The 27,859-nt window shown below is 34.3% G+C and overlaps 2 protein-coding genes across 11 annotated transcripts in view; one reads left to right on the top strand and one right to left on the bottom strand.

Annotated features, from left to right (window-relative positions):
- LOC127278959 (uncharacterized) overlaps positions 1–27,859 on the bottom strand; it is a 230,291-nt gene that overhangs the window by 152,018 nt on the left and 50,414 nt on the right. For 9 of the 10 annotated variants that reach the window (XR_007842567.1, XM_051300944.1, XM_051300949.1 and 6 more), the window contains exon 2: positions 14,999–15,078. The gene's annotated coding sequence lies outside the window, so the exon portion shown is untranslated. Of the gene's footprint in view, positions 1–14,998; positions 15,079–26,867; positions 27,007–27,859 lie in introns of all 10 variants that reach the window. The other variant, XM_051300942.1, reaches the window with a different exon arrangement.
- LOC127278871 (uncharacterized) lies at positions 795–2,846 on the top strand. Its single transcript, XM_051300800.1, has one exon. The coding sequence runs from the start codon at positions 795–797 to the stop codon at positions 2,844–2,846; it is 2,052 nt and encodes a 683-aa protein (XP_051156757.1).

Here is a 27,859-nt window from a genome sequence, read left to right as displayed (position 1 = left end):
CGGTAGAGAAAAATTTTAATTCGCACCAGAAAAATCGTGCGCCCCTGTACAAGCGTGGGTGGTTACAGGGCCGGATATACAAATTGAAATTTTATTTTTCAATTTTTGTTTTTTTTTGCGTATTCTTTCGCGAATTCAAAATTTATTTAAATTTTTAATTATTTTTATTAATTTATTTAATTCTCTCGTGTCGATTAAATTCAATTAAAATAAAAATGGCCAGAGCGATCGACGAAATGCAGGCGTACCACGAGCGAATGAGAAGGCTAATGGAAATTCCAGAAGCGAATCGGGCCTGGGACACAATTGCGTTTATGCCACCGGGACAAGTTGTAACAAAATTGTTGTTGCACCATTGCTGTATTAACGGTACAGAGCAGGTGCTTAAAGAGAGATTATTCCGGATAGAGTTGAGAATGTCCCTCGATCCAGAAATTGATGTCCCATTTAGCGAACAATATGATTGCGCGTCTTCTGATAAAATATTCCTCAAGGAAGCATTGTCAGAGCCACACAGCAGCCCCTTCCCAAATGTCTCTCAACGGAGAGGGGGGAAGAAATTATCGTCAGACGAGACCGATTCTGAAGAGGGGGGGAAAGAATTTTTAGGGCGTACATTAACCGAAAGGGGGAATACAACGGCGGGTACGACAATACCGGCGGAAGATAGATTGTACAGTAGAGATAATCCGACCATCAATCCATCAACACCACAGTTCACACCCCCACCACCATAAGTCACAACGGCAATGACTACCAACACTTCCCCCACCACTTCTATGGCACAGATAGGGATGTCGACCATGGTAGTGTCAACCCCCGCCCAATCAATAGTATCCCCGACTATGGCCCCTAATGTATTAAAGCAACACGAGGCGTTCGGTAAATTAAATTTGTCACCCGAATTTAAAAGACTTATGCGGGCGGCCGAAATAATTGACAAACATTACTCCGAGGGGGGGTGGGAGTTTCAACAGAGCCAATGTAGGGCCAAAATCGGACAAGGGTATAGTTTGACCCACCATCAACACGCGAGGATTTCGTCCCCTCAGAGAAAGACTGCGAACCCCAACGAATCGCCGATAGCTCAAAATGAACCGAAGCGAATAACTAACCCTACCCCAGAAAACCTAGCACAAAACAGCCATTCTACTAAGGAAGACGAGGATTCCCAACGCGTACCGTCAAAGAGACAACGGGCCTTAGACTTTGAATCGTTGAGCAGTAAAAGCGAGAGAAATAGCGAAGTAAGGAGTAGGGCAAGTAGGGGTAACGTTAGTAACTATAACGTTAGTGGTCAGTCTGGGGACAGCAGAAGCTATAAGAGTCAAGAGGACTATGAATTTAGGGAAGTACGGAGAAAGAAAAATCGGGACAGAAAGAACACAAATAGGAGTAGTAGTGAGGATGGCCAGAGAAAGAGAGAGTCCAGGGAAATGAGAGTCAACAATAGAGATAGTAGAGCAGATAATAGGGACAGGAGGAGGGGATACAAGAAGTCGGAAGAAAATAAGAGAAGATGGAACAATTCTTTGGATTCTTCCAGTAACTCGGAATCCGAAAGTGATTCTCAGATAAGCCAGAGCGAGGATCGAGAAGAGAATGTAGTAGAATCTATCCGTAGGTCGAAAGTTCTTAAAACTTTGAAAGAATGGGATTTAAAATTTAAGGGGTACGAGAATGAGAATGCGGAGGTATTTCTAGAAAGATTGTCGGACTGTAGGGACTGTGCCACACTCTCTGACAAGGATATACTCCAAACACTCCCAATTATTTTGCAAGGGGATGCGATTATTTGGTTCCGTACCCTTCGTCATGAATTAAAAACGTGGAGAAGTTTCAAACGGGCCTTTACAAACGAGTACTTGGTGAAAGTCGATAACGAGGAAATTATCGACGAACTAAAAAGTAGGACCCAAGGAAAGGACGAACGAATTTCTTCATATTTGCGTAGCTTTCGAGTCATCCTGGGACACATGAAGTACCCACTTGACCGTAAGAGGCAAAATAAAATCGCTTTCAAAGGATTATTACCCGAGTACAGGCGCCATCTGGATCGCCAGAAGTACGACTCACTTGGCCAGATGGAGAAGATTCTGAGGAAATTCGAGAAGACGAGAAGTTTGGACGAGAAGTATGTGCCCCCTCCACCAAAAGAGAAAATGCTTTTCCCATCGGCCGCGTACAAAGGAAAATCAGAGAAAAAGGCCGGAAATAAGAGTGCAAAGAGCGAGAAGGTAGCAGCACTCGGAAATGAATCGGGATCGGAGAAACAGTCGAGTGGGAGTAACCACTCCACTAAAAAGAATAAAAAGAAGAGTAAGGCCAAGAAAAATGAGAAAGCCCAAGGTCAGGACGCGGTGGACGCTATAAAAAAGGTAGCGACCCCCACCGTTAGCGCTCAAGGGACCAACGAGACGACCGACCAAACGCAGCCGCAGTTTGTTTCGTTGCCGATACAAACGTTTGCAGCTATGGTAGCAGGAGGACCCAGACCTAATTTCCCCAAAGCATTTGGACAAAAAGGGGGAAAAACGGGGCAGAGTGGCGCTCCAACACCAGCAAGTCCTAAACAATTCTTGGGACCTTGCTACACCTGCCAGACGGTGGGACACCGTGCATCGGAATGTCCCAAACGCGTTTGTTTCGCTTGCCAACAACCAGGACATCATGCGAAGAAATGTCCTATGAGACAACCTCAAGGGGAGAGTTGTCTAGTGTGTAAAACCCCGGGAGTGACGTTCCTAACCTGTACAAGTTGTGCAACACTTAGGACATGTTTGGGAAACGGCACGTGGGGGGCACAACACCCTTTTGTACCCCCCCTCTGCCCGAAGGGATCTTAGGCCAGGGAAGAGTAGAGAAGGTTGAATACCCAATTAACGATGGTGCGACTTGTAGTTGGGTAAAAACAGAGATTGAGTTAGAGTTAGAGAGAGAGAAAGTCTGTAGAGAAGAGTTAACCGAGAATGATGTGTTCAAATTTGTGCCAAGCGACAGTAGGGCTAGATCGAGTGAGGAGAACTCACTCCATTGCAGGCCAGAGAGAAGTGTTAGTGAGGAATGTAGGACTAAAAGTACGGAAGTGGGTCCGGTACCTAATGTCCTGGGGAGGGGAAAGGCTGTGATGGGCACAGCTGACCCAAACCTGATTATGGTTGAGAAGTTGGATGGATCCAGGACAGAGAATAGATATTTCTTTAGGATGGCCATTGGCGATAAACCATATGAAGCATTATTCGACTCCGGAGCAACGATTTCGGTAATCAGCTCCAAAGTAGCCGAACCTTACAAGGACCGAATACAGCCGTCCAGATCAGCAATTAGGAGTGCATTAGGGGGCACCACCAAAAACGCTGGACTTTTGAATTTAACCATGGTAGTCGATGGCTATGTACAGAAGTTTGAGGTCATGGTCATAGAGTCATTGACACCTGACGTCATACTGGGGGTTGATTTTTGTAAAGCCTGGAAAATGGAAGTCCAGTTAGGCCAGGGTTTATGGAGAGTATTCGGTGGAGAGTGGCACGAATTTGACAAGAGTGAAGACACAGACAGTGGAGAAATAATAATTGCAGAGTGTGCTGGCATCTCCGCATTGGATGATGAGCAGAGACAGATTGTCCAAGCCATAGTGGATCGTTGGGTACTGCCAGAAACAGACGAACTTGGAGTAACCAACCTAACAGAACATCACATCCGTATGACGGATGAGACACCTGTCCAACATCGGCCGAGACGGATGTCACCGATCATGATCACATGGGCGCAGGAAAACACGCAGAAACTTTGGAAAAAAGGTATCATCGAACCGTCTGCGGCCCAGTGGAGAAGCGCCCCAGTTATTGACAGAAAGGGAGAGAACGATTTTCGGCAGTGTATGGATTACAGAGACGTGAACAAAGTCACGGTGAAAGATGCGTACCCCATACCGACGATCGACTCCATCTTGGATAAACTCAGAAGAGCAAAATTCTTGTCAAAAATCGACTTGAAACTCGCGTATCATCAGATACCAATGGCCGAAGAGAGCAAGAAGTATACTGCTTTCGCAATTCCAGGGTCAGGATTGTGGCAGTATCGCAGGATGCCGTTTGGGCTAACGAACGCCCCAATGACGTTCCAGCGTCTTATTGACGCACTTTTCGGGCCAGAGTTTGAACCATTTGTCTTCGGATATCTGGACGATATCATAGTAGTCACGGATACTTTTGAGGAACACATCAAATGGTTAGAGATAGTGTTGAGAAAGCTAAATGAGGCCAGACTAGTTGTGAATCCAGAGAAGTGTGAGTTTGGATGCTCTAGGGACACATATTTAGGGTACCTCTTGGACAGCGAAGGACTCAGGCCAGACCCGAAGAAGATCGAACCAGTCATGACTTATCCGGAACCGAAGAACATAAAACAACTTCGTCGTTTCTTAGGCATGGTTGGTTGGTACTCCAGATTTATTCCTAAGGACAGTGATATCAAGATACCTTTGGTCAGATTGCTGCATAAAGGCCGGACGTGGGAGTGGGGAGAAGAACAACAAGAGGCGTTTGAAAAGCTTAAACAAAAGTTCACTTCGGCACCAGTGTTGGCTCGCCCAGACTTCACCAAGACCTTCACCATACAGTGCGATGCCAGCGATTACGCCATTGGAGCGGTATTGACACAGGAATTTGAGGACGGAGAACATCCGGTCATGTACATAAGTCGAGTCCTAACGGAGGCCGAGAGAAATTACAGCGTGACAGAGAAAGAGTGCTTAGCGTTGCTGTGGTCAATTAAAAAGTTTAGACCTTATATTGAGGGATACAAATTTCATGTGATTACCGATCACAGTGCCCTTAAGTGGCTGAGGAATTTAAGAGACCCAACAGGTCGTTTAGCGAGATGGGCACTGGAAATGCAACAGTGGGACTTTGACATAGTTCACAGAAAGGGTGCACAACATCATGTCCCAGATGCATTGTCCAGATTACAAGAAAGTGAAGAAGAGTTAGTGTCCGCGTTTGAAACCATTGATGACCAATGGTACCTCAAGCGCCGAGAGTTAGTGATCCAGCACCCTCAACGTTTTCCAGGATGGACAGTGGAAAATGATAACCTTTATCGCCATAGAAGTGACCCACTTTTAGTGCCGATAGTAGGAAACGAGGATGGGTGGAAATTGGTCGTCCCAGAAGAGTACAGAGAAAGAGTTATGGAGGACGCGCATGCGCAAGCGTCAGCTGGTCATCTGGGAATAGAAAAGACCTATGATCGCGTGGCTAGAGAATACTATTGGCCAGGTATTTGGAACGATGTGCACAATTTCGTAACGCATTGCATACAATGCCAAGTACATAAAGTTTCTCAAGCGGGACCAGTAGGTATGATGGGCCAGAGGATAGTCGAAAGACCGTGGTCAGTTGTAGCAGCGGACACAATGGAGTTTCCACCGAGTAAGAATCGTTATAAATACTTGGTGGTGTTTCAAGATTTATTCTCGAGGTGGGTTGAGGTTAAACCCCTCAGGTCAGCAGATGGAAAGTCGGTAGCCAGAGCGTTTGAGGAGTTGGTGTTATTTCGATGGGAAACACCAGAATATTTCCTATCAGATAACGGTAAAGAATTTGACAACAAATTTCTAAAGTCAACTTTAGAAGAATATGGAGTCAAACATATTACAACACCACCTTATCATCCCCAGGCCAACCCAGTTGAAAGAAGTAACAGAACATTAAAGACGATGATATCTACTTTCATTGGGGCCGATCATCGTGACTGGGACTTGCATATTCATGAGTTTCGTCACGCAATGAATACCGCGACACAAGCTGCGACTAAAACGTCCCCTGCGTTTCTTAACTATGATCGACATCCTAGGCCAGTCAAAAGTTTGCGTAGAGAAATTGAAAAGAGAGATAAAGTGGTTAGAATCAATCCAGACGAGTGGATAGATCGGGTTAAGAGATTAGATGCGCTGAGAGATTTAGTAGCGAGACTAATTGACAAAGAGCGAGAGAGGCAAACCAAATATTATAACAAAGGCCGTAGAGAGGGTATATTTAAAGTAGGAGATATGGTGTTACGTAGAACACACAAACTGTCTAGTGGTACCCAAAGGTTCGCAACTAAGTTAGCACCCAAATTCGAAGGGCCCTATGAGATAGTCGAAGTGTTATCGCCCACCGTATTCGTGTTACGCGCCGAAGACAGCCGTAGAATCCCTAAAGTTCACGTGACTGACTTAAAGCGATATCTCCCACCAAGGGGATAATAGTGACATAACTAATTGTATTGTGGTTTGCAGAGAGACGTGAGAGAGAGCAGAGAGGCCAGAGAGAGGGACAGAGAGATAGACGTAGGAGAAAAATGCCGTACGATCGCATCGGGCAGAGAGGGATGGAGAAAAGTCGTCATCGTCCATCGACGGACTTCGGTGTGGAACCGCGAGGTCAAGGACGAATGACGAGAAGTCGTAGTCAATCCGCCCATAGGCCAGGGGGCGAGTTCCAACCGGACACGACGGCTACGAGAGGGGCATCATTACTGATGTTCCCTAATACAGATGTGCCGCTTCCCAACCCGTTGGAACCGGTGAGACCAGGGGAGGATAAAACCAAGAGGCCAGAGAGAGAGTCAGGAACGGAGGAAGGTGCAGTGGGTGGAGCAACAGGCCAAAGAAGGAGGGAAGAGAGACGGGAGGATCTCCGGGGATTGGAAGGGTTCGAGAGACAACAACTCGCAGTCTCCCACACTCAGAACAAAGTGGAGATCGTGGTCCCGTATACTTGGCCAGCAGAAAGAAGCAAGGGGGAAAGCCAAGAGGCATACGAGAGCCGCCTTGCAGAGCACGAGTTGGAGAGTTTCCTCCGTCACGGGTCGGTGTACCCGACGAGAGACTTGGCTCGACTAAAGAGTCGCCAAAGTGAGGCCATGTCGGCCAGACAGAAGCCAGCCTTGAGAAAAGAGGACATGGAGAGCACGGCACCGACCCCGAGGAAAGCGCGTTCGCACTCCCCACATCCCGGACCGCCCAACCGTCGGGAACCTGTAAGGAGAGAAGCGGTCAACGCAATGACCGCTCAGTCTTCTCGGGATTCCCGAAATACAGCAACACAACGGCCAGAGAGAGTAGAGGAGAAAGGAGGTAGAGAGGTGGGAACGAGGAGACCACCGCTGAAGATCAAAACTTCAGGAGTGATCTTCGGGAATTTAAAGGCAATTCCCACGGTGAGCGCAATCGATCCTCCGCCATATGCCTGTTTCCAGTGTTGGAGGTTCGACCACAAGTTGGAGGCTTGTCCGAACACCAAAAGATGGCCATATTGCTTAAATTGTGGTCGTCGATTGGTGACGGTCGAGACTTGCCCGCGTTGTGCAGAGGCATACGCAAGGAGAGGTCGAGAGGTGGTTGACCGAGTCGAGCGGGTCAACAAACGAGAGGAGACCGAGGCAAGGAAGCCAACAAGGGAGGAGACCTCATCAGCAGAGGTCAAGGACAGAGAGATGAAGGAGAAGGGCGGTGACGAGGATCTAACAGCAAAGATCTTAGAGATCACTAGAGCCCTAGCGGGACTGCTGGCCTCCACCATAGACAAGGCCATAAACCAGCTGCTGGAAGAGAGGAGGACGCAGTTGGGAAAGAGGGCGGACGTGTAGGCAGAAGTCCCAGGCCAGAGAGAGAGAGAGAAAGGAGTTCGGACAGAGAGAGGAAAGTAGTAGGCCAGAGTGAGAGAAGGAGGGACAGACGGACAGAGATAGAGTAATGGGTGAACCATGGCCAGAGAGAATCGAGGGAGAGGACCATGGTTGCAGCTGATTTGGTAAAAAATAAAATCTTTTTATATTATCATTTTTTGTTGTCGTTATATGACGGTCCTACCAGGGGTAGTTCCGGTCATGGGGAGGGGATTGTGACAGAGTGAATCGTCACGACATCTGTTATTGATCCCCGATCCTGCGCCGGTACTAGGCTGCGGTAAGGTAGAGATCAAGCGGGCGGGTGACCTACTAGTAATTTGAATGTATGTCGCTCGCTCGAATAATTTTGGTTATTAGTTTAGGATAGAGGTCACTGCCACTGTGGAGCGAGAGAGAAGGAGCGAGGCTGCAGTGACGGTGGAGAGAGAGAGACAGCTATATGACGAAGCCAGTGGGATGAGGCATCGAGAGACGCCGAAAATCCCAATGCATTGTCGTCCATTAGATTATCGATTACGATCCTGTCGCGGTGAGAGAGACGTGTTTGCGCGGAAGTTACACGAGGCGGACTCGTGGAGTAATTATTGGTGTGATATATACTTTGAGTACTGTGAAAGGGGTGTTTATTCTTGTATTATAATAAAGTGAATATTTGAAGAAACTTGTGTGTAGTGTTTTGATAGTAGCAGTGAGGACTTTTCATAGAGTTGCTGAGAAGCCGAGAAGCCCGGACACGTGGTCAGGGATAACATCGTGGGTAAGTCGTATTATTGTCCAGGTCGTGTCTCGCCGCTGGTATTTCTGCTTGCCGGTGTTTTGGCAGAATTCCCTCTGGAGATTGACAGCATCTCAGAGGTGTTGTTTCGTTGTTGTGAAAAGGGATGTGAAATAGTTTATTAAGGGGGGAACACCAGTTGTAACTTTCGAAAAATCGATTTTTTTTGTGCATTTTCTTAAAGTATACATATTTAGAAATGTGTCTGTAAATTTCAAAGTTGATCCGGTGAAAAATAAATGAGATATACAGAACACTGCAGCGGCGCGTCCCGTGGCTTCATACAAGGTGGCCAGCCATACCTGACCCTAACGACAGATGGCCTTTTCCTATGATTTAGAAACGGCAACCACTGCGGAAGAGTTATTATATGGTCCAAGAATCGATGACTCTTTGTAACTTGGAAACAAAATTTCTTCTGAACAAAAAAAAGTAAGTTGAAACTTTGAATGCGTTTTTCTCAAAATGACATTTTCCAAGTCGGTGACCACGATTACTCGAATACTATTAAACCGATTTATTTAAAATTTAGTGTGCTTCATTTACACATACAAGTCTAGTTCGTGATCGAAGGATTTTTTTTTATGCAAAACTTTTTTTTATATAGCTGAAAATCGACCGTATTTTTTTAACGAAAATCATACTTTTGACTTTGACAGGTCGCCATTTTGTCAAATTTTTTTTTTTTTTAATCCTTCGATCACGAACTAGATAATCTTATAATAAATGTAAATCAATTTCATTTTTGTATTTCAGACAAAGTATACTTGCAGAATGCTGGTCACCGCAATTCGCCTTTTTTCTTAAGACGCCACTTCAATGGCTCATATCTCCAAAAGTTTTTGTTAAAAAAATTTTTTTTTCTTTTAAATTACAGTTTTTTACATGTACTTTTAACTAATAAATAGTATTCTTTAAAAAGATTTATTGTTCTTTTGGAAAATATTCTTGAAAAAAGCATTATTTTTTGAGTTACAACTGGTGTTCCCCCCTTAATTATCTTAAAAATTAATTGGCGCCTGACGGCGAAAATTTATATAATAAATTTTCTTATATTTTTATTAGTTGAGGCCAGTGATTTTGATGTTAGCAGATTAATTTAATTTATTAAATTTATACGTCATAGTATATAAGGAAATTAAACAAAGGTTCTACAATTAAACAAATAATTTAGAATTGAAATGTTTAAATAATGATGTAAGGTGGATATGAATGGGGGAGATAGGGGTAAAGGAAGGAGTATTACTGCTCTTTATAAATATATAATATTTTGAATATATCACATATTTATTTTTATACTCTGTTTTTGGAAACGAGTCTTAATTCCAAAGACTTTGGGTAATTTATAAGATATGGAGGGCTTAATATTTAGTCATATATGCGTTAACCTGTTCTAAATAGAAATTTGTATAACATTTGTAAGGCCATGATGCCATTGCTCGGCAGTGGGTGAGGTGCAGGTGATTGGTAGTATAATGTGCTTACTCTGGATCTCACTAATTAGTTAACAAAATTTATATTTTGGAAATAATGGTTTTGGTTTGTGTCCTGTTTAGATATAGTATACGGGTATTTAGTAATATGAGAGCGAGAGATCAACCGGTGCAATTTTGTTTTATTTTTAAATTTCCCGCTTAGTCCATTCCCAACCTGCATTACTGCCTCCAATTCCATACAATAGATACAGCTTATGTTCATACGCAGGCATCGAATGGACAAAGAAATAACCTCTGTGACATATATATTTTGATCTCTCAAGGATAAAGTTTTTTAGCGATTATAAAGAATTATTAGTGCAATTATTAGTAAAAAGAATTGGCCTGATTATTCGAAGCCACAACCTCGCTACACTATTGTAGCGAGTGTAGCGAGTGAGAGAGTACACTATTGTGTGTAGCAGAAGAAGAAGAAGAAGAAGAAGAGTGAGTGCTCCTTATACTACTTCATGGAAAATACGGGAACAAGAACAAACACATCAGCTCTTTTTTAAACTCATCTGTCATTTAGTGTATTTTCGTAACTTCGTACAATAAAGGACGATTTTACGTTCCCTTACGGAGGTACAAATAACGCTATTTTTATGATTGCATTATGAAAAATGGATTTTTTGTTTACTAGCTTTTAAACCCTTATTAATACCGTTATTGACGACACTAAGCGCACAAAATTTTAACTTATTTTATCGTTCATAATATTAATTAGTGGGTTGGTGTGGAACGTTCTTTTTGTAACAACGATGACTATGGTTGGGAAGAGACTCAGATTTTTTCTAACCACTAAATTGTATACAATGGTTGACATTGAAATTAATTTTAAATGCATTTTGGATCATATTACTTTTGCTCATCATCTCCCTAATAAATACCTCTTTATCCGGAAAGAATTTTAGTATGTGCTGTATATTCATTGAGCATGTATTGTGTGCTTTTCTAGACACATGGCAACAAAGGCAGATAATAATGAAGGTGTTCGATTTTCAAAACTGTACATACAAATAGCACATGCGATTTCAAACTGACAAATGAACTGATAATTAAAGTATGTATTAGTAAATGAATTCTAGCTAAAAGCAACCAGGTTAATATAATACATACCAAGAAAAAAAATATAAGTCACAAAAGTTATCTGTTTTTTATATTTCCCTAAGTGTAAAAAAATATAAACTTTACATTCACAAACTGATTTAATAGATTATTATTATTATTCGACAATGTTGAAAAGTCTTCTTCAAATTGTAGAAAAATAATACACGAAATGAAATTGTAAAGTCCCAAATAGTACGTATACAACATATGACCACAATTTGGAATTAATATTTTTTTATTAAAGCATTTAAAAACCTTACAAAAAGTTTAGAACCCACACAGCACATAATATTTTTTAAATATATTTGAGATACTTCAATGAAACGTCTTTGACGTATTGTCAAAATAGAAAAATATCTGCCTTTGCGGAAATATTGACGCAATACTTGAGGAAATACTTGATTAGAATATTTATGAAATTTTCAACTTAAATGATACGCAGTGGATTTCATATTTTAAAAAATTCTAACTTTCTGTGAAATATTTCCTAAATATTGCAGGAGTCTTCATGTGTAATATTTCTAAAAATTAGGGTTCGATGCACCTGGGAAAAAAGCTATGATCCATGATATTTCAGAAATGATTCTTAATTTAAGAATATTATATTCTAACTTTAAGAATAAAATGCATGTGAAATATTCTTAAATAGGCTGAAGAGCAGGGCTTTTCAACTCATATTTGTTTTTTCTTCCCTCACAACACAAGGATATTCAGGATATCCCTGGGACGTCCTGGGGATATCCATTTGCTTTTGGCGATTCGGATATCCCTAAGATATCCTCTGGATATCCCTAAGATATCCTCTGGATATCCATGGACATCTCTAAGATATCCCAGGGATATCCAAACCGCCGAAAACAAATCGATATCCCCAGGACGTCCCAAGGATATCCTGAATATCCTTTTGTTGTGAGGGTTTTTTTAAATATGTTAAAATTAATATTTACAAGAGAAAAGTTTCAAGAAAGTTAGGAAATTGTCATTTTTCCCTTAATTTTTTAATTTTAATTGATGTTTACGACATTAATTATATTTTAAACATTTTTTTTATTCATGTAATACTGAAGCGTACTAAATTCTACGTCGAACGAGCCCTACTTGAATAGATTTCTTTAAAAATTGACTAATTTATTGCAGTTTTCCTATTTGCAAGACAAGTAACAAATTTAAGTATTTGTCAGTTTTCCTTAATTTTTCATTATTAATTGTTTTATGTACAGTGTTTTTGAAGTTTTGGCGCAAGTTTTTTGTATCTTGGTCTTGCTAAGAATAAATTTTTCTATAAATATAAATAATTTTAAAAATTTTATTTTTCATATAAGAAAAATGTAGCTACACGGAGAGAAATCTGTTACTATAATACAGGATGGCCGCAAGTAAGGGAAAAACTGGAAATCAGGGAAAAGTCAGGGAATTTTTAAAAATTCTTTAAAAGTCAGGGAATTTTGATTAAAAGATTTTGATTAAATTAAAAAACTTTGATACATAAATGTCAATTCAGTTTTTTTTATTTAGACGTTTTTGTAATATAGCTCATTATAATGGTGCCGTCAGATTTTTTATTTTTCAATGTATTTACTTTTTTATAATAAAAGTTTTAAATATAATAAAATTTTGTTATTAAACAATTTTTAATTATCTTATCTTTTCCTTTATGAATAAAATTGTTACTTAAAAAGCATTATAAAAATTTCAATCAGCAATGCAGAATATTAAATAATTCATAAGTTTTTTAGTCAGAGAAAATAAAAAATTAGTCAGGGAAAAGTCAGGGAATTTTTAAAAAAACATTTTGCGGCCACCCTGTAATAGCGCATGAGCAGTCCGTTCGAAAATAGCTCAGACACAACCTTGCTTAAATTGCAAGAAATCCTTGCTGACTTTTCATGGCTTTCGAGCAAAACTCGCACAAGCTGCGCAATATTAGCACAAGCCTTTGCGATATTAGCAAACGAAGCTCATGAGAAAAGCGCACGCGTAAGTCTTGTGAGCTAATCGTAACAGATTTCTCTCCGCGTTGGTAGTCTCAAAAATGAAATCTGTAAAATATTTTACAAATTTTATAGCATATGCTTTTGAATCAATAATTGTTATACCTTTGGCAGAAATGCTGTTGATTCAATAGCATATTTTTCTCAGTGCATAAAAATTCATTTTTTGCACTTCCATTTTGACTTCTTTCCCGAAAACGTTAGGCAGCGACGAGCAAAGTGAAAGATTTCACCAAGGAATAGCAGCAATAGAAAAACGTTTCCAAGCAAAATGTACAGTGAATATGTTCTCCGAATATTGCTGGTCGCTTAAACGTCACGAGAACTATTCAAAGATGAGAGGAAAAAGGCTGAATATAAGCATTTCTAATTTCAAAATAATTTCAATTTACAAAAGGCATGTAATTTCAATTTATGTGTACATTTTTATTTTAGTAATTAATATTAGAAATTTAAATTGAATTTTATTTAACTATAAGAACATTCTTGACAAAAAGGCAGACAAAGTGCTGTTCCTTACGAAAATTTAGAACACTGAAGAAAATGACGTTTATTTTTCACAATGTTACACAAATTATGTCACGAAAATAACGCCAAGAAAATGATGTTACTCGTTAAATGTCATAATAAAAAGAATAGCTGAAATAATATAAATCTTAACATTTAAATTTCTACACGGAGAGAAATAGATGGTAAGATCTAATGAACTTAACCTTTATGGGACTGACAAGATACCCGGGTACCTTTTGCATTTTCAAATCGAATTTTTTCATAATTTTTAAAATCATATCGACCTAAGGTTTTTTGACATCTCAAATTTATTCATACAAAGTGTTTTAATATTATTTATAATGTACCTTTATTATTTATTTATTCAGAAATAATAAATAAAGTTTCTTCACCATTAAAAGGCGGACAAGGTACCCGGGTGCATTTCATGCAGATAAATGTAGAAATTTCTATTAAAAAATTATGAAAAATTACATTAAACAATTTTTATTAATTTTTATAGTAATGCACATAATTTTTTTTATAAAATATATGTAATTTAGTTACTATAGTTAAATAATAATATTCATAAGAAATCGTCAGTTTTTAACTTAAAAATTACCATAAAAATGAAGTTTGAATATAATTAATTTGTATTAAAAATGTATTTTAAATAATAAAAAATAAATTTCTTACATTTTTATATTTGATTTCACAAATAATCTGGCTAAATATGTACCTGTTATGCAATCTAACAAATAGTATATACACGGATATTATTTAATGAAAGATCAATGAAATTGTGAATATATACAAAATACTTAATACATAATGGACAGTTTTTTAATAATCAACTAAAAATGATAATTTTTTATTAGCAAAAAGAAATTCTTATTTTAAGATGAGTCTTAAAATCAGCGCTAGTAGTTATAATGGAAATTGCATTGCGTAAATTCAGCAAAGCTGCCTTAAAAATGTTGCCTCTTAAAATAAGACCAATTTTCGGCCTTAAAATAAGACTTCTTTTTAATGTGTATTCATACTATGTGATTACTACTATCATTGAAACGTCCACTACACTTAAAGTTAATTGAACAGCTCATTTTGATTTAAAATCTTCAATAAATTAAATATTGGTACCCGGGTACCTCGTCTGCCCATAGAAGGTGTTTTTTTCCTCAGTCCCATAAAGGTTAAAATGGTTAAAAGTAGATGGTATCTGGTACCATCGTTATACTACTCGGTATGTATACTATCAAAGATGGTACAAAAAGTATGGTTATGTTACCCATTACAATCATGATGTTACCCCGTACAATCTGGATAGTAACTGATAGAATCTAGATTGCTGTCTGTATATGTAAGATCAAATATGGTACCTGGTACTATCTAGATAGTACCCCGTACCATCTATTTCTCTCCGTATAGTTTCTGAAATAAGTATTATATGTTATTTCCTTAAAAAATGTTAAAATTAATACCCTGTAGAGAACGCCAAAGTTGACCTTTCAATAATGTGGAAGCCTATTTGGTGTGCAGGACTGCGGACAAACGGTTTTATCTGAAATAATAAAAACAAATTTTTTAACTATATTTACATCTACCCAGATAGCACGAAAGTCTGCTGCCAACTTGCAGTCAACTTGCAATGCAAGTTTGCAATGTCCCACCCTTTGAAAACTTGCAGTAAACTTGAAGAAGACTTGCAGCAAGTTTGCTGAAAGTCTTCTGCAAGATTGCTGCAAGCTTTCAGCAAGTTTTTTGCAAGTTTGATGCAAGCTAGCTAGAAACTATAATTAATTTATTATTCAATTTATTAATTAATTAATTATTAATTTAATTTTAAATACAAATTCCCTTTAATATGTATTTGGGACCATAGCTGGAAGGTAAACAAAATATACTGCGCAGCCCTATATGTTATAGAATTGAACTGCGCATCGTTTTTTAGTTTTGCAAAAATATTGTTTTGCAAAATATACTGCCTGAAATCCAATTATAAATGTTACACTGAGAGAAATAGTACTATCTAGATAGTACCAGAGTACCATATGAGTCGCCGGAAAGTAAAACCACACATAAAATTCTGACTCTTATTGAATTAACATGGCCGTCAGAATTTTATGTGTGGTTTTACTTTCCGGCGACTCATATTTGATCTTACATATACGGACAGCAATCTAGATTCTATCAGTAACAATGCAGATTATACGGAGTAACATCTTGATTCTAGTGGGTAACATAACCATACTTTTTGTAACATCTTTGATAGTACCGAGTAGCATAATGATAGTACCGGATAACATCTACTTTTTACCATCTAAGGCCAGGTCCAAGTCGAGTCAGCTGTTCCTTTGAAGTTTCAATGGAATAGCTGACACGACTTGGACCTGGCCTTAAGATCATAAGTTCTTACCATCTATTTCTCTCCGTGTAATATTCAAAAGTTTTATAATTTTGGTTTAATAAACCTACACTACAAGTCTCTCTCCTCTTTTATCAAAAGAAAATAACAAGCATGTCCTTTACATATATATATAGGAAAAATTTAACGCTTTTTGCATTCTCTCTTATCAAGGAAAAGTACTATAATTTTATCTTTGTTTACTCTAACGCTTGTCATACTTTATCTATACAAAGAATAATAACATAAGAGTGTCTTTTTCTTACCTAACTGATTTTCATAATAAAATAAGTTTTTATAAGAAGGACAGTAATACAAAGTTTTTCTGAATACGCGACAAATTTAGCATGAAATAGTGACACTCCCTCTTAAAAAAATGACTTTCTAATAGTATGAACATTTGATTTGACAGCTGTTAATTGACAATTTGTAATTAAATTAATTGTTTCGAAAAACTGTAGAGCGGTATGACGTTGGCTTAAACGTACTCTTAATTTTAGTTATTATTTTTAAAAATATATTATTTAATTATTATTTTTTATCCCTTAGGCACAAACATGGTGCTTTTAGATACCTCATTTATTCTCCCGTCTGAAAATGGCGATCATATTTGCCCTAGGGTAAAAATGGACGCCATTTTCAAACGGTAGAAAAAATGAATGGCTTTTTCACCCGGACGTCAGATTACCTAAAGCTCGACGTTTGTATCTTTGGAATAAAAAATATCGTAAGTAATATCGATGGATGCAAATGCCAACGTAAGCAATGGCTCCCTTTGGATCCTTGTTGCTTAATATACTATTTTTTAAATATTATATTAATTTTTAAACAATTTGTTTAAAAAATAAAATTTGTTTACAAGGGAGGGAATAATAAACCACAAAAAATCTCATATTTGCACTTTTCTTTTGGTCTTGTTTGCTCTATAGTATTGGGCATAACCATTTTATAGGTATTAAAGTGTCAAATTACACTAGAAAAATTTTATTTTAAGTTTTATCTGTAAATTAAGGAACGAAATATTTTAATTTACTTTTTCCAAATAGTTCTTAATATAAATTCATAATCCACATTTTATTTTACTAACATTTAATTTGTAATCACCCAAATAGCACGGAAACTTGCAGCAAGTTTGCAGCAAACTTGTGGCAAATATTGAAATGTCCACCCTTTGCAAGTTTGCATCAAAAACTTTCTGCAAACATGCTAAGCAAAATTGTCGAAAAGTTTCAAGTACAATTTGTAGCAAAATTGCGCGGAAAATTTTTGGAAATTTTAAAATGCAATTTTTAGTAAAATAAATATTTAATAATTTTATAGAAAATTATTTTGTCAATTTCTTTCGAATTTAAATAATTAAATCACAGAATAGAAAAGAAGAAATAGCGAAACAATTTTTTAAAAGAAAATTTTTTAAATTTATTCTCAGTGACGTTATACATTTGTAAACATTTTTAATATTGACTACAATTTATTAGCCACGATGTTAGTAACTTGTGTCGCTATTTCTCTTTTTCTATTCTGTGATTAATTATTTAAATTCAGAAGAAATTGACAAAATAATTTTCCATAAAATTATTAAATATTTATTTTACTAAAAATTGCATTTTAAAATTTCTAAAAAATTTCCGTGCAATTTTGCTACAAATTGTTTTTGAAACTTTTCGACAATTTTGCTTCGCATGTTTGCAGAAAGTTTTTGTTGCAAACTTGCAAAGGGAGAACATTTCGATATTTGCCACTAGTTTTCTGCAAAATTACCTTATAAACTTTCAAACCTTGCACTGCAAAGTTCCTGTGCTACTTGGGCAGCTTAATTTTCTTAACCTCACAATCTCTTAACCTTTTAATGTTAAAATAATATTAAAAAGTTTTTAATCTTTAAAAGGTTCTTCAATAATTGATCTTCTTACGAACCTTTCTGCGTTATAAATATCAATTTTTATATAGATGAAAACAACTCATTCAGTAAGTGATTTTCAGTGATTCAGATTTAGAGATAATGGATTTGAATATAACAGTGTAATCTAATATTTCAGAGATTTGTTATTCTCACAATTGTAATTTGAATAATAGAAAAAAAGTCTGTACTAAATTTGAAAATGGGTATTGTGCAGTGCTTCAGAAAAATTTCTTTTTTTTTAAACTTTTTTTACTGAAAAATAAAAAGTTCCAGAGATATGCCTATTTTCTAAAAATCATAAATATTAAAATTTTTTAAAGTAAATAAAATTTGAAAATCCTTCTAGATACTGTAGATATATAAATATACTATACTATCCTATCCTCCACACAAACCATCAGTTACTATTTTTCAAGAGATAAAGAAAAAGTTAATCTTTAATTTCGCAACTAATGAAAGATTTTGAAGAAGAGTATAAAAAACTAGTGAAAGAAATATATCAAGATAAATAGAAAGAGGCGTCAAATTGTTAGGCTCAAAATTCTCATTAAAGAGACCTACTTTCATCGAAAATTGGCACGTTAGTCTCTAAAAGAAAGACACTTCAGGATCGGTTTTGTCACACTTTTTTCAACTTCAATAATTTAAGGCATCAGGACAGGAACTGTGAATTTGTGTCACATATAAAGTGGAGAATGAGAGAAGAGTGGAAAGCCCTTTTGTAATGATGTTTTTTAATATAAGTTTAAATTTTAATCTTTCTTTCAAATTGAAAAATATTTTTCACTTTTTTCAAAAAGAAGCCATTGTTTTCATTTTCTTCCTTTAAAATATAAAGCGTCAATAACCAAAATAAAAGAATGTTGTTTTTTGTTTGCGAGATATTAAGGAATGATTAATAAAAATAAAATATTTTACAACAAATAAAATAAATGTAATGTTAAATACATCAATTTAAAGCTTATTAAAAAAGATGATAGATTCCCGATGACAGCTGCAATGACATACCTAAGTATCGTCTATCATCGTATGACGGTGTGCTATTCAGCTTTATTCATTCAGGCTATAAATCCAGTCGTCTGCCTATCATATAACATTACATTAACTGAATATTATGATGGATTTTTGATATTCCATCTATGAAAAAAGTAATTGTGGGACGTAATCAATTACGTACAAAATGTTAGCAACGCAATTATTAATTAATTACTATTGATATTATTTTGGTGATTTGAGATAATTAATTTTTTGTGGAGATTAACTTACTATAATAATCAATTATGAGTTCTGATATTTCTATTCAATATGAATTGTTTTCTATCGATATCCTACATTTTGTAAGCTTTCCCGTTTTCTTTAAGAATTAATAATTTAGTACTATGAATCGAGTATATTTTCCTCTTTACTTTGAAAATTGTGACCCCCAATTATAAGTTTTTGAATGAAGAAAAATGAATCATTGTTAAATTAAATCTGAAACTTTGTTTGAATAAATGATGTTAAATTACTGAAAATTATGTTGTGTTAATTTTAATTGAACCTCCACACTCTTCGTCTATTAAAATTATAAATAAGCTTTTCACTGATTTAGATTAGGAGAGTCTTGCTCAATATTAAAATTTGACATTTAATTTTTGTTTTTGTTTAAAGTTAGGATAATGTTATATTCCATTTTTTGTTTTGCTGAAAGTGTTCTGTTATTAACCAGAACATTTGAAATAAAGTGGTAGAAATTTGACTAGAAGGTTATGAAAGGAAAATATACTTTAAATATCGTTAATTTTTTATTAATAATTAATATACACTATTATTAGACTTTATATATATATAAACGTATGTACATACTTAATAAATTGAAAACAATATTATTTAAATTAAATTATTCAATTTCTGGCAATACCAGGATTAATCCTGTCGCCATTAATAAGGCTTGAGATGTTCAACTATAAGTATAGCAAAAAAGAAAAAATCGATTTTTCGCAACTCAAAACCCTTACACTAACCCCCTTAAAGTTATTGAAAATAATCGCTAAACTGCAGAATAGGTACGTAAAGAAAGAAGTTGTCTTCACGATGTGACAGGTAGTGATGCCAACTATATAACAATTAACGCGTGACATTCAAACAGTCTCCTCTTATAGACCTCTCACTTCTACTTTCTTCAGGAGCTCCTCTGGTCAACCTTTTCAATTCTTATCTATAATTATTTCTAACGTAATTAGTCCAATTCCTTCTCTACCGCTATATGAGATATCCTTCTCTTGACCTGGCCTTAAGACAGGCGAAGATATAACTAATAGTAATAAATGAACAGGTATATAATAATAAATGTTAAATTGACCTGAAGCATCTTCCGGCGTCAAAATAGACCGTACCTTTCTATCAATGGAAACTTTAATTTAACGAAAATTACAATAAACGAGAAACTGAAAAATAATAAAATATATAAACTTTAAACATTAAACAGAAATAAATTTATTTTAACGGTAATATGTCCCAAGAAACGACTGACGCCCTCCCGATCACATTAATTTAATTTTAGCAATTGGACATCATTTAAAATAAATTTCACTAAAAATATATAATTTTTTAACTCTAAATAGTGCGACTATCGCTATTCACAATCCCAGTAGTGGTCTTGTACAATTGTTTAATTTTAATTACATAGAAGTGCCACGTTTTTAATACGTCTTAAAAACTTTATATAGCACAAAATAGAAGTGAACTAAATTTAAATAATATATTATAAGTACATAGGGGAAATATATAGCTATAAATAATCAAGTTTTCCAATGATACCAACTAATTTTTGCTAAATCTCTTTAAATATAATTTTGAGACTCAAAAATCCTTAGGACAATTGATACTGCCCCAATAACCTACCCCACAACTTATTAGCAATAAAATAATGTATAATCAAAAATACAACAGAGTTAAATTCTTATTTTGAAAAAAGTATAAAACAAAGTGATGAAATTGAAATTCACAGAAAGTTCTACGAACTACATAATCAGATATTAAAATTCTGTAGAGAAGAGTCATTTTAGTACCTACTAATCTGACGTAGCATCGGCCTACTTGTCGCATACCGCATGGAATACGCCATCACGATGCACGAGGTCATACCCTTACTCTAAGTATATTGTACAGAAACAGACAAACATACATTTCCCTGTATAGGTCCTCAATCGATAATATTGATCGACCAAAAGTACAGTAATCCGTGTCACGGAAATTGGATTAAGAGAAAACACATAAAAAGGGTCTTGGTATGTCCAATTATTGAATTATTATATTATATCTGACGTTAAGAAGCTGAAGTCAGTGGATAATACTCTGAAAATCTATCCAATAATCCCTCTTATATCATGCTACCAATTTATAATTCAACATATAAAAATTAATCTCTAAAGAAATTTTAACACCTTATAATTTCTTCTTGATTGCTCTTCATTTTTTTACTACTTTCATTATCTATTAATAAAAGTTAATAAAAAAATCCTAAATGAATCAACTTTAATTCAACAAGAAATGTACTTCTTTATGTTCATATATAGTAGAGGTCAAAGTCAACTTGTCTCTTATCTATAACAACTATTTACTTCAAAGTATCGACTGTGTACTATTTAAGAGATGTAACGTTGTATCAGTTCAATAATACAATATAAGTTTTATGAGAATTGTAACAAGTCTTTTTTAATACCTTATCTAATTTTGTATTTAGATGTAAAAAGAATAAAATGTCAATAACCAATAAATAAAAAGTTAAATAATACATTTTACTTTCAATAAATTAATAAATTTTTTTCTTTCAAACAATATTGTAAATGAAAATTTTATCTTAAACAAATAGTTTTTTTTAATATTAAAATACCCTATATACCTGAATTGTAATATTGTGATTAAAATTAAATTGGTTCAGTCATTGCAAAAACTACACAAGTCACAGAAACACAATTTCTCAGGAATCAATAAAGACTGTTCTGCTTGTAAATATAAGAATTTCTATCAATTTTTCTTTTTTCATTATGTATGATTTCATTATTTATATATATATATATATATAATTTTATTTTTTGTACATTATTTAATAAAATAAAATAAAATTTTAATTAATTTTGGGTAATATATACTTTATATATACAAATCGATTCGTTTCAATGCAAGGAATACAATTATTTTATTAATTAACTTAAATTTAAAAAAAACACAAATTTTTTTAGCTAAAATATGAATTTTCGATTTTTTAACTTCCATTAATTCTTTAAATTTCAATCAAATCTATACTTTATATATATCAATCGATTCATCTTGACGTAAGGAAGACGATTATATTATATATTGCCTTAAATTTTTCGATTTAAAAATGTTTTCAATTAAAAAAAAGTTTTTGGAAAAAAGACGATAAAATTTTTTTTTGGGGGTATTTTTAAAAATCTTCTCGTCATTTTTGAGAGATTAATGTGATAAATAAGCCTACCAAATTTTACCCTTTTTAGGGTTCCGTACTCGGTTCGGAACCCTATTAATATCGGTTTTTTTGAAATCGTGTACCCCCCCCCCCTAGCGGCCACACAAATTTATCTAAAGGGCTGAAAATTAGTACACATATGTATTTTCGCGTGTAGATTACAGGAAAAATATAGCGAACTTGATTGGAATTGATTAACATAGCGTTGTCAAGGAAAAACCATGAATTTTTACGAAAAATGCCTAAAAATGACTATGTACCCCCCCCCCTAGCGGCCACATCTTTTGACATAAAGAGCTCAAATTTGGTACACTTACGTATTTTTACGTGAAAATTACAGGAAAAATATAGCGAACTTGATTCCGATCAATTTACATAGCGTTGTCAAGGAAAAATCAAAAATTTCGGAAAAAAATGATTTATTCTCCCTAGCGCACACAATATTCTACCCAGACAGTTCATATTTAGTATACAAATGTATTTTTACAGTAAAAATACAGGGGAAAAAAAGCGGTCACGATTAGAGTTGATGATTAACTTTTTATCAAGTTTTTCAAGAAAAATGACAATTTTAGGAAAAAAATGTATTTTTCCACCAAAAACGAACAAAATTTTATTTAAAGGAAATTAAATTTACATATTTTAACGTATTTTTACGTGTAGATTACAAAAAAAATATAGCGAGCATGATTGGAGTTGATTATCATAGCGTTGTCAAGGAAAAACCATGAATTTTTACGAAAAATACCTAAAAATGACTATGTACCCCCCCCTAGCAGCCACATCTTTTGACATAAAGAGCTCAAATTTGGTACACTTACGTATTTTTACGTGAAAATTACAGGAAAAATATAGCGAACTTGATTCCGATCAATTTACATAGCGTTGTCAAGGAAAAATCAAAAATTTCGAAAAAAATTATTTATTCTCCCTAGCGCACACAATATTCAACCCAAATTGTTCACATTTGCTGTAAAACTGTATTTTTGCGTGAAAAATACAGGGAAAAAATGTAAGCGCGATTGGAGTTGATGATCAATTTTTATCAAATTTTTGAAGAAAAATGATAAATTTAATAAAAAAATGTATTTTTCCGCAAAAAACGAAAAAAATCGGACAAGTGCGAGTTACACTCGCACTGAAATCGAGGGTTCCGTACTCGAAGCGAACTTATTTGGTATAAAAACAAATGTTTAAAAAATATGTGTTGTGTATTAAATAATATATGTGATACAAAAATGAACAATTTAAAAAAAAAATTTAAGAAAATTGTTCCTCCTTTGGTATAAAAACAAAAAAAAATTTTAAATTTGTTTTGTATTTCAAATAATATAAGTGATACGAAGAGGAACAATTTTCTTAAATTTTACAAAATTGTTCCTTTTTGTATCACTTATATTATTTGAAATACAAAACAAATTTAAAATTTTTTTTTGTTTTTATACCAAAGGAGGAACAATTTTCTTAAATTTTTTTTTTTAAATTGTTCATTTTTGTATCACATATATTATTTAATACACAACACATATTTTTTAAACATTTGTTTTTATACCAAATAAGTTCGCTTCGAGTACGGAACCCTCGATTTCAGTGCGAGTGTAACTCGCACTTGTCCGATTTTTTTAATTTAAATTTAAATTTTACAAATTAAAACCTGTTAAAGATATCGTGTTCACAAAAAAGATCCACACATACATACATCCGGACAATTGAGCAGGATCTCATATAACATGTTTCTATATAGAGGAAAATTTGTTTATACCATTTTTAAAAAATTTATAAACGAAAGGACTACAAAGCTTCCTCCACGAGGAAGCAAAAATGAAAAAATTTCTTTGAACAATTGGTTTGGTCTGTAGCTGCTTTTAATCGAATATTTTGGATTTACAATATTAATAATGTTATCTATCTGTTAAAAGACAACCCCCTCACAACACAAGGATATTCAGGATATCCCTGGGACGTCCTGGGGATATCCATTTGCTTTTGGCGATTCGGATATCCCTAAGATATCCTCTGGATATCCATGGACATCTCTAAGATATCCCAGGGATATCCAAACCGCCGAAAACAAATCGATATCCCCAGGACGTCCCAAGGATATCCTGAATATCCTTTTGTTGTGAGGGCCTAAATCAGAGACGTAGAAAATAGTTTTGTAGGGGAGGCCTGGTACGGTTGTAACAATTTTTCATTTTTGGCTATAGTAGAAACTACCTGCATAACATATTTTAATCCTCCAAGCCAGATAGATTAAATTCAATTTTCATTACAAAAATGGATGAAAACATCATCTGCTATCACCTAAAAGAAAAAGTGAAAAATTGGAGATTATATGTTTTTCACACAACTGAACTTGTCAAATCTCAATGTGGCCTCCTTCAACTAACTGTTAAACAACTATTGAGACATAAATAGCAATAATATGTGCGGACCTTTATCCTTTAAACCATATCCCCTTCGCCCCTGAAAGCTAATTTATCAAGTGGTATTGATTTGTCAATAAGTATATTTTGATCGTAAAATATTTGAATATAATATTTTGGATTTGTAATTTTATCATTTTTAGGACAAAATATTAATTAGAGACTCTAAAAACGCCCTTACATTAAGTTTGAGTGCAATCGAATACAATTCCTAGGTTTTTAATTTTTTGACCCAAAAACCAGTGTTGGGTTCATCTCAGATTGAACTTAATACTTATTAATTCCAATAAACGATGGTTTCAAGTTAAGTATAGATCTGTAATAGACAGACAGATAAAAAGAATCTGAAGATTATGTCCATATTGATCCTCTGATGTTGATTCCCTATTAATTTTCAGATGAAGTTTGAGTAAAAGTGAAAACTAAAATTAATAAGCATGTAATTTAAGAGGATGCACCAACCCCAATTTTGGCTTCTTTGAATCAAATGAATTTATGCATTGTTATAGGGTCAAAGAAAAAATTTCTGTGATTTAAAGAAATTACTTCTTTACTTGATTTTTGTTGACTCAAAGAAATATTTCTTTGATTTTACGAAATTTTTTATTTGAATCAAAGAAATAAATGTTTATTTTAATGCACAAATTTCTTTAAATGAAAAGTATATTTATTTCATTTTGAGATTATATAAACGTTCGTATTTTGATTAAAATATAATTTTAAAATATTAAATTAATTAAATATCAGGTAAGACCACTCAGCGGCGCCATATTCGAAAAATTAAAAATGGTACACGAGACATTTTTTGCTATTTTTAGCCACCAAAAATAATTTTTTTGCTCAACGCCCTTCCAAGATAGCAGGACGCCGCTAGCTTGCTGGCAACTCAGTGGTCAACTCTGATAAATTCATTTAATTCAAAATTTCCATTGGACCATATTTTTTTGCTTTCAAATGGCACCAAAATAGAGGAATAATTTTTAAAAACGTCTAGATTTGATAACAAATAGTTACTCGGGAAAATATGGGTTCGATAATTACGAATTTTTTTTTTGGTCGTAATAAGCGACCATTTTAATTTTTCGAATATGGCACCGCTGAGTGGTCTTACCTTTAAATATCTAGTGAGGATGGTAATTTTGTTTTTGAATTTTAATATTGTAGTTAAGATGGTAAATAGGTGTCTCCTATTTAGTATTTCATTAACCTAATCATATCTGATAAGTTAGAAATTTAATTGACCAACAGTCAAATTTTTATGTACGAAACTCGTACAATTAAATATCTTTGAAATACTTGAAAGGTATTTCAAAGACATTTAATTAATTTAATACGGACTTTTACAAATGAGGTTACATGTAAAACACTGAACAAAACTTCATGGCAGAATTTTGATCACGAAAAAAACAATCAATACACTGCGAGTCACTATTTACACATTTCACATATCACTCGTAAATCCCAAAGACACGAAAAATTCACAATTTTATTATCACTAACTGTAAGAAAGTCTAAAACAAAATTTAGCTATTAACACAAAACTGTTTAGACCATAAATCCGATTATAATTATCACGCCATGAACACGCTGCCAAGAGGCACAAACGTAGGCGTGGCAACTCAACGTATTTAAGTTTGCAACAAATATTTCTTTGATTCAAAGAAATTTTTCTTTAGGTTAAAAAAATCATTCAAAGAAAAAATTTCTTTGATTCAAAACACTTTAAAATTTCTTTTTCGTAAATAAAGCAAAGAAAACTATTTTTAATTCAAAGTAATTTTATCTTTGATTCAAAAAGTGAGTTTAAAGAAACGATTTCTTTGTTTTAAAGAAATCTTTTTTCTGGGTGAACAATGATAAATATATAATTAATATATATAATATAGTCAAGATAATATAATAGCATTTTTTTACAGTAACTTACATATTCGAAATTATTATTTTTCTAAACTATTTTTGAAACTCGCACAGATTAACAAAATGTTATGTTGCGTTATTTATAAATCGGAAAATTTTCAAATTTATCACTATTTATTTTTTTAATTCAAACTGCTAGAATCTTGCTCTATAAGGTTCAAATGAAAGCTTCAACTTTAAACAACAAATCTACCAAGGAAAACAATTTGATAAAAGATAAGGCAATTACTGAGTATACGACCATCAGGAGAACCGATGCTACAGATCCCACCCGACTTTGATCTGACCCCTCCCTCTCGCCAAGGTTTCTTTAAGCCGCAAACGACCAGAACACATTACCCGTCGCAGCACTTTCGGCTTACCTTCACCTGGAACATAAACCAACGTTGGTTTTGTAATTTTTTGCGTTTTTCTCGAAAACTAATAACTTTTGGTGAAAAATATAAAGAACATGAAATGTTTATTTTAATGAAACCTACAAATTTTGTCGGAAACATGGTTTGAAATTTTGCGTTTTCTACGAGTAAAACGCAATAATTCATGATTTTTAGGTGTTTTTTAAATGGTTTTTATCATGATAATTAAAGTGCCAATTTTCACTATAATTTTTTGGACTTAGCGTGTCAAAATACGTAGGTATACCGAATTTTATTAAAATCTGTTAGAAATTCTTTTCGGAAGTAATATACAATTTTATGTTAAAGTTTATATTCTCTGAAGAATTTATGAAATTTGTTAATGTAAAATCTTGAAAATGTTTCTAATTCAGATTTTTAAAAATTTATAAAATTTTTCTAAATCTGATGTTTGGAAGAAAGAATTTTATATTTAAAAAAAATTTGTATATGAATTGACGTCAAATATTTCAAATAATTCCAAACTAAATCTAGAGCTTTGTCTAATTCAAAAAATCTTCCTTTCTCATTTATTGCTGGGACAATTTATTGTTACTTCTTATTAAAGGAAGTCATCCTTTGTTCATTTTCCCTCCTATAACTTTTACTTATATACCTACATAAATTTTAATCCTTAATGCTTATCCAAACGCCCGACAACTCCTAAGATCTAGGTAATTTTCTAACATAGTCCCCTTAAAAAAACGATATTTTGAGCTTACGTCAGTATAGTGTTTAGGAAAAATTAAGAGAGGTAGGGGCTGATGGTAACATCTCATTTTTACCGAAATTTTGAACTTTCTAATTTTAATTTTCTGACTAAATT

The sequence above is a fragment of the Leptopilina boulardi genome, unplaced genomic scaffold, assembly GCF_019393585.1.
Source record: "Leptopilina boulardi isolate dan_hultmark-lab unplaced genomic scaffold, ZJU_Lbou_2.1 LbouV2_213, whole genome shotgun sequence".
Taxonomy (NCBI): Eukaryota; Metazoa; Arthropoda; class Insecta; order Hymenoptera; family Figitidae; genus Leptopilina; species Leptopilina boulardi.
This window is presented reverse-complemented; position numbering and strand designations above follow the sequence as displayed.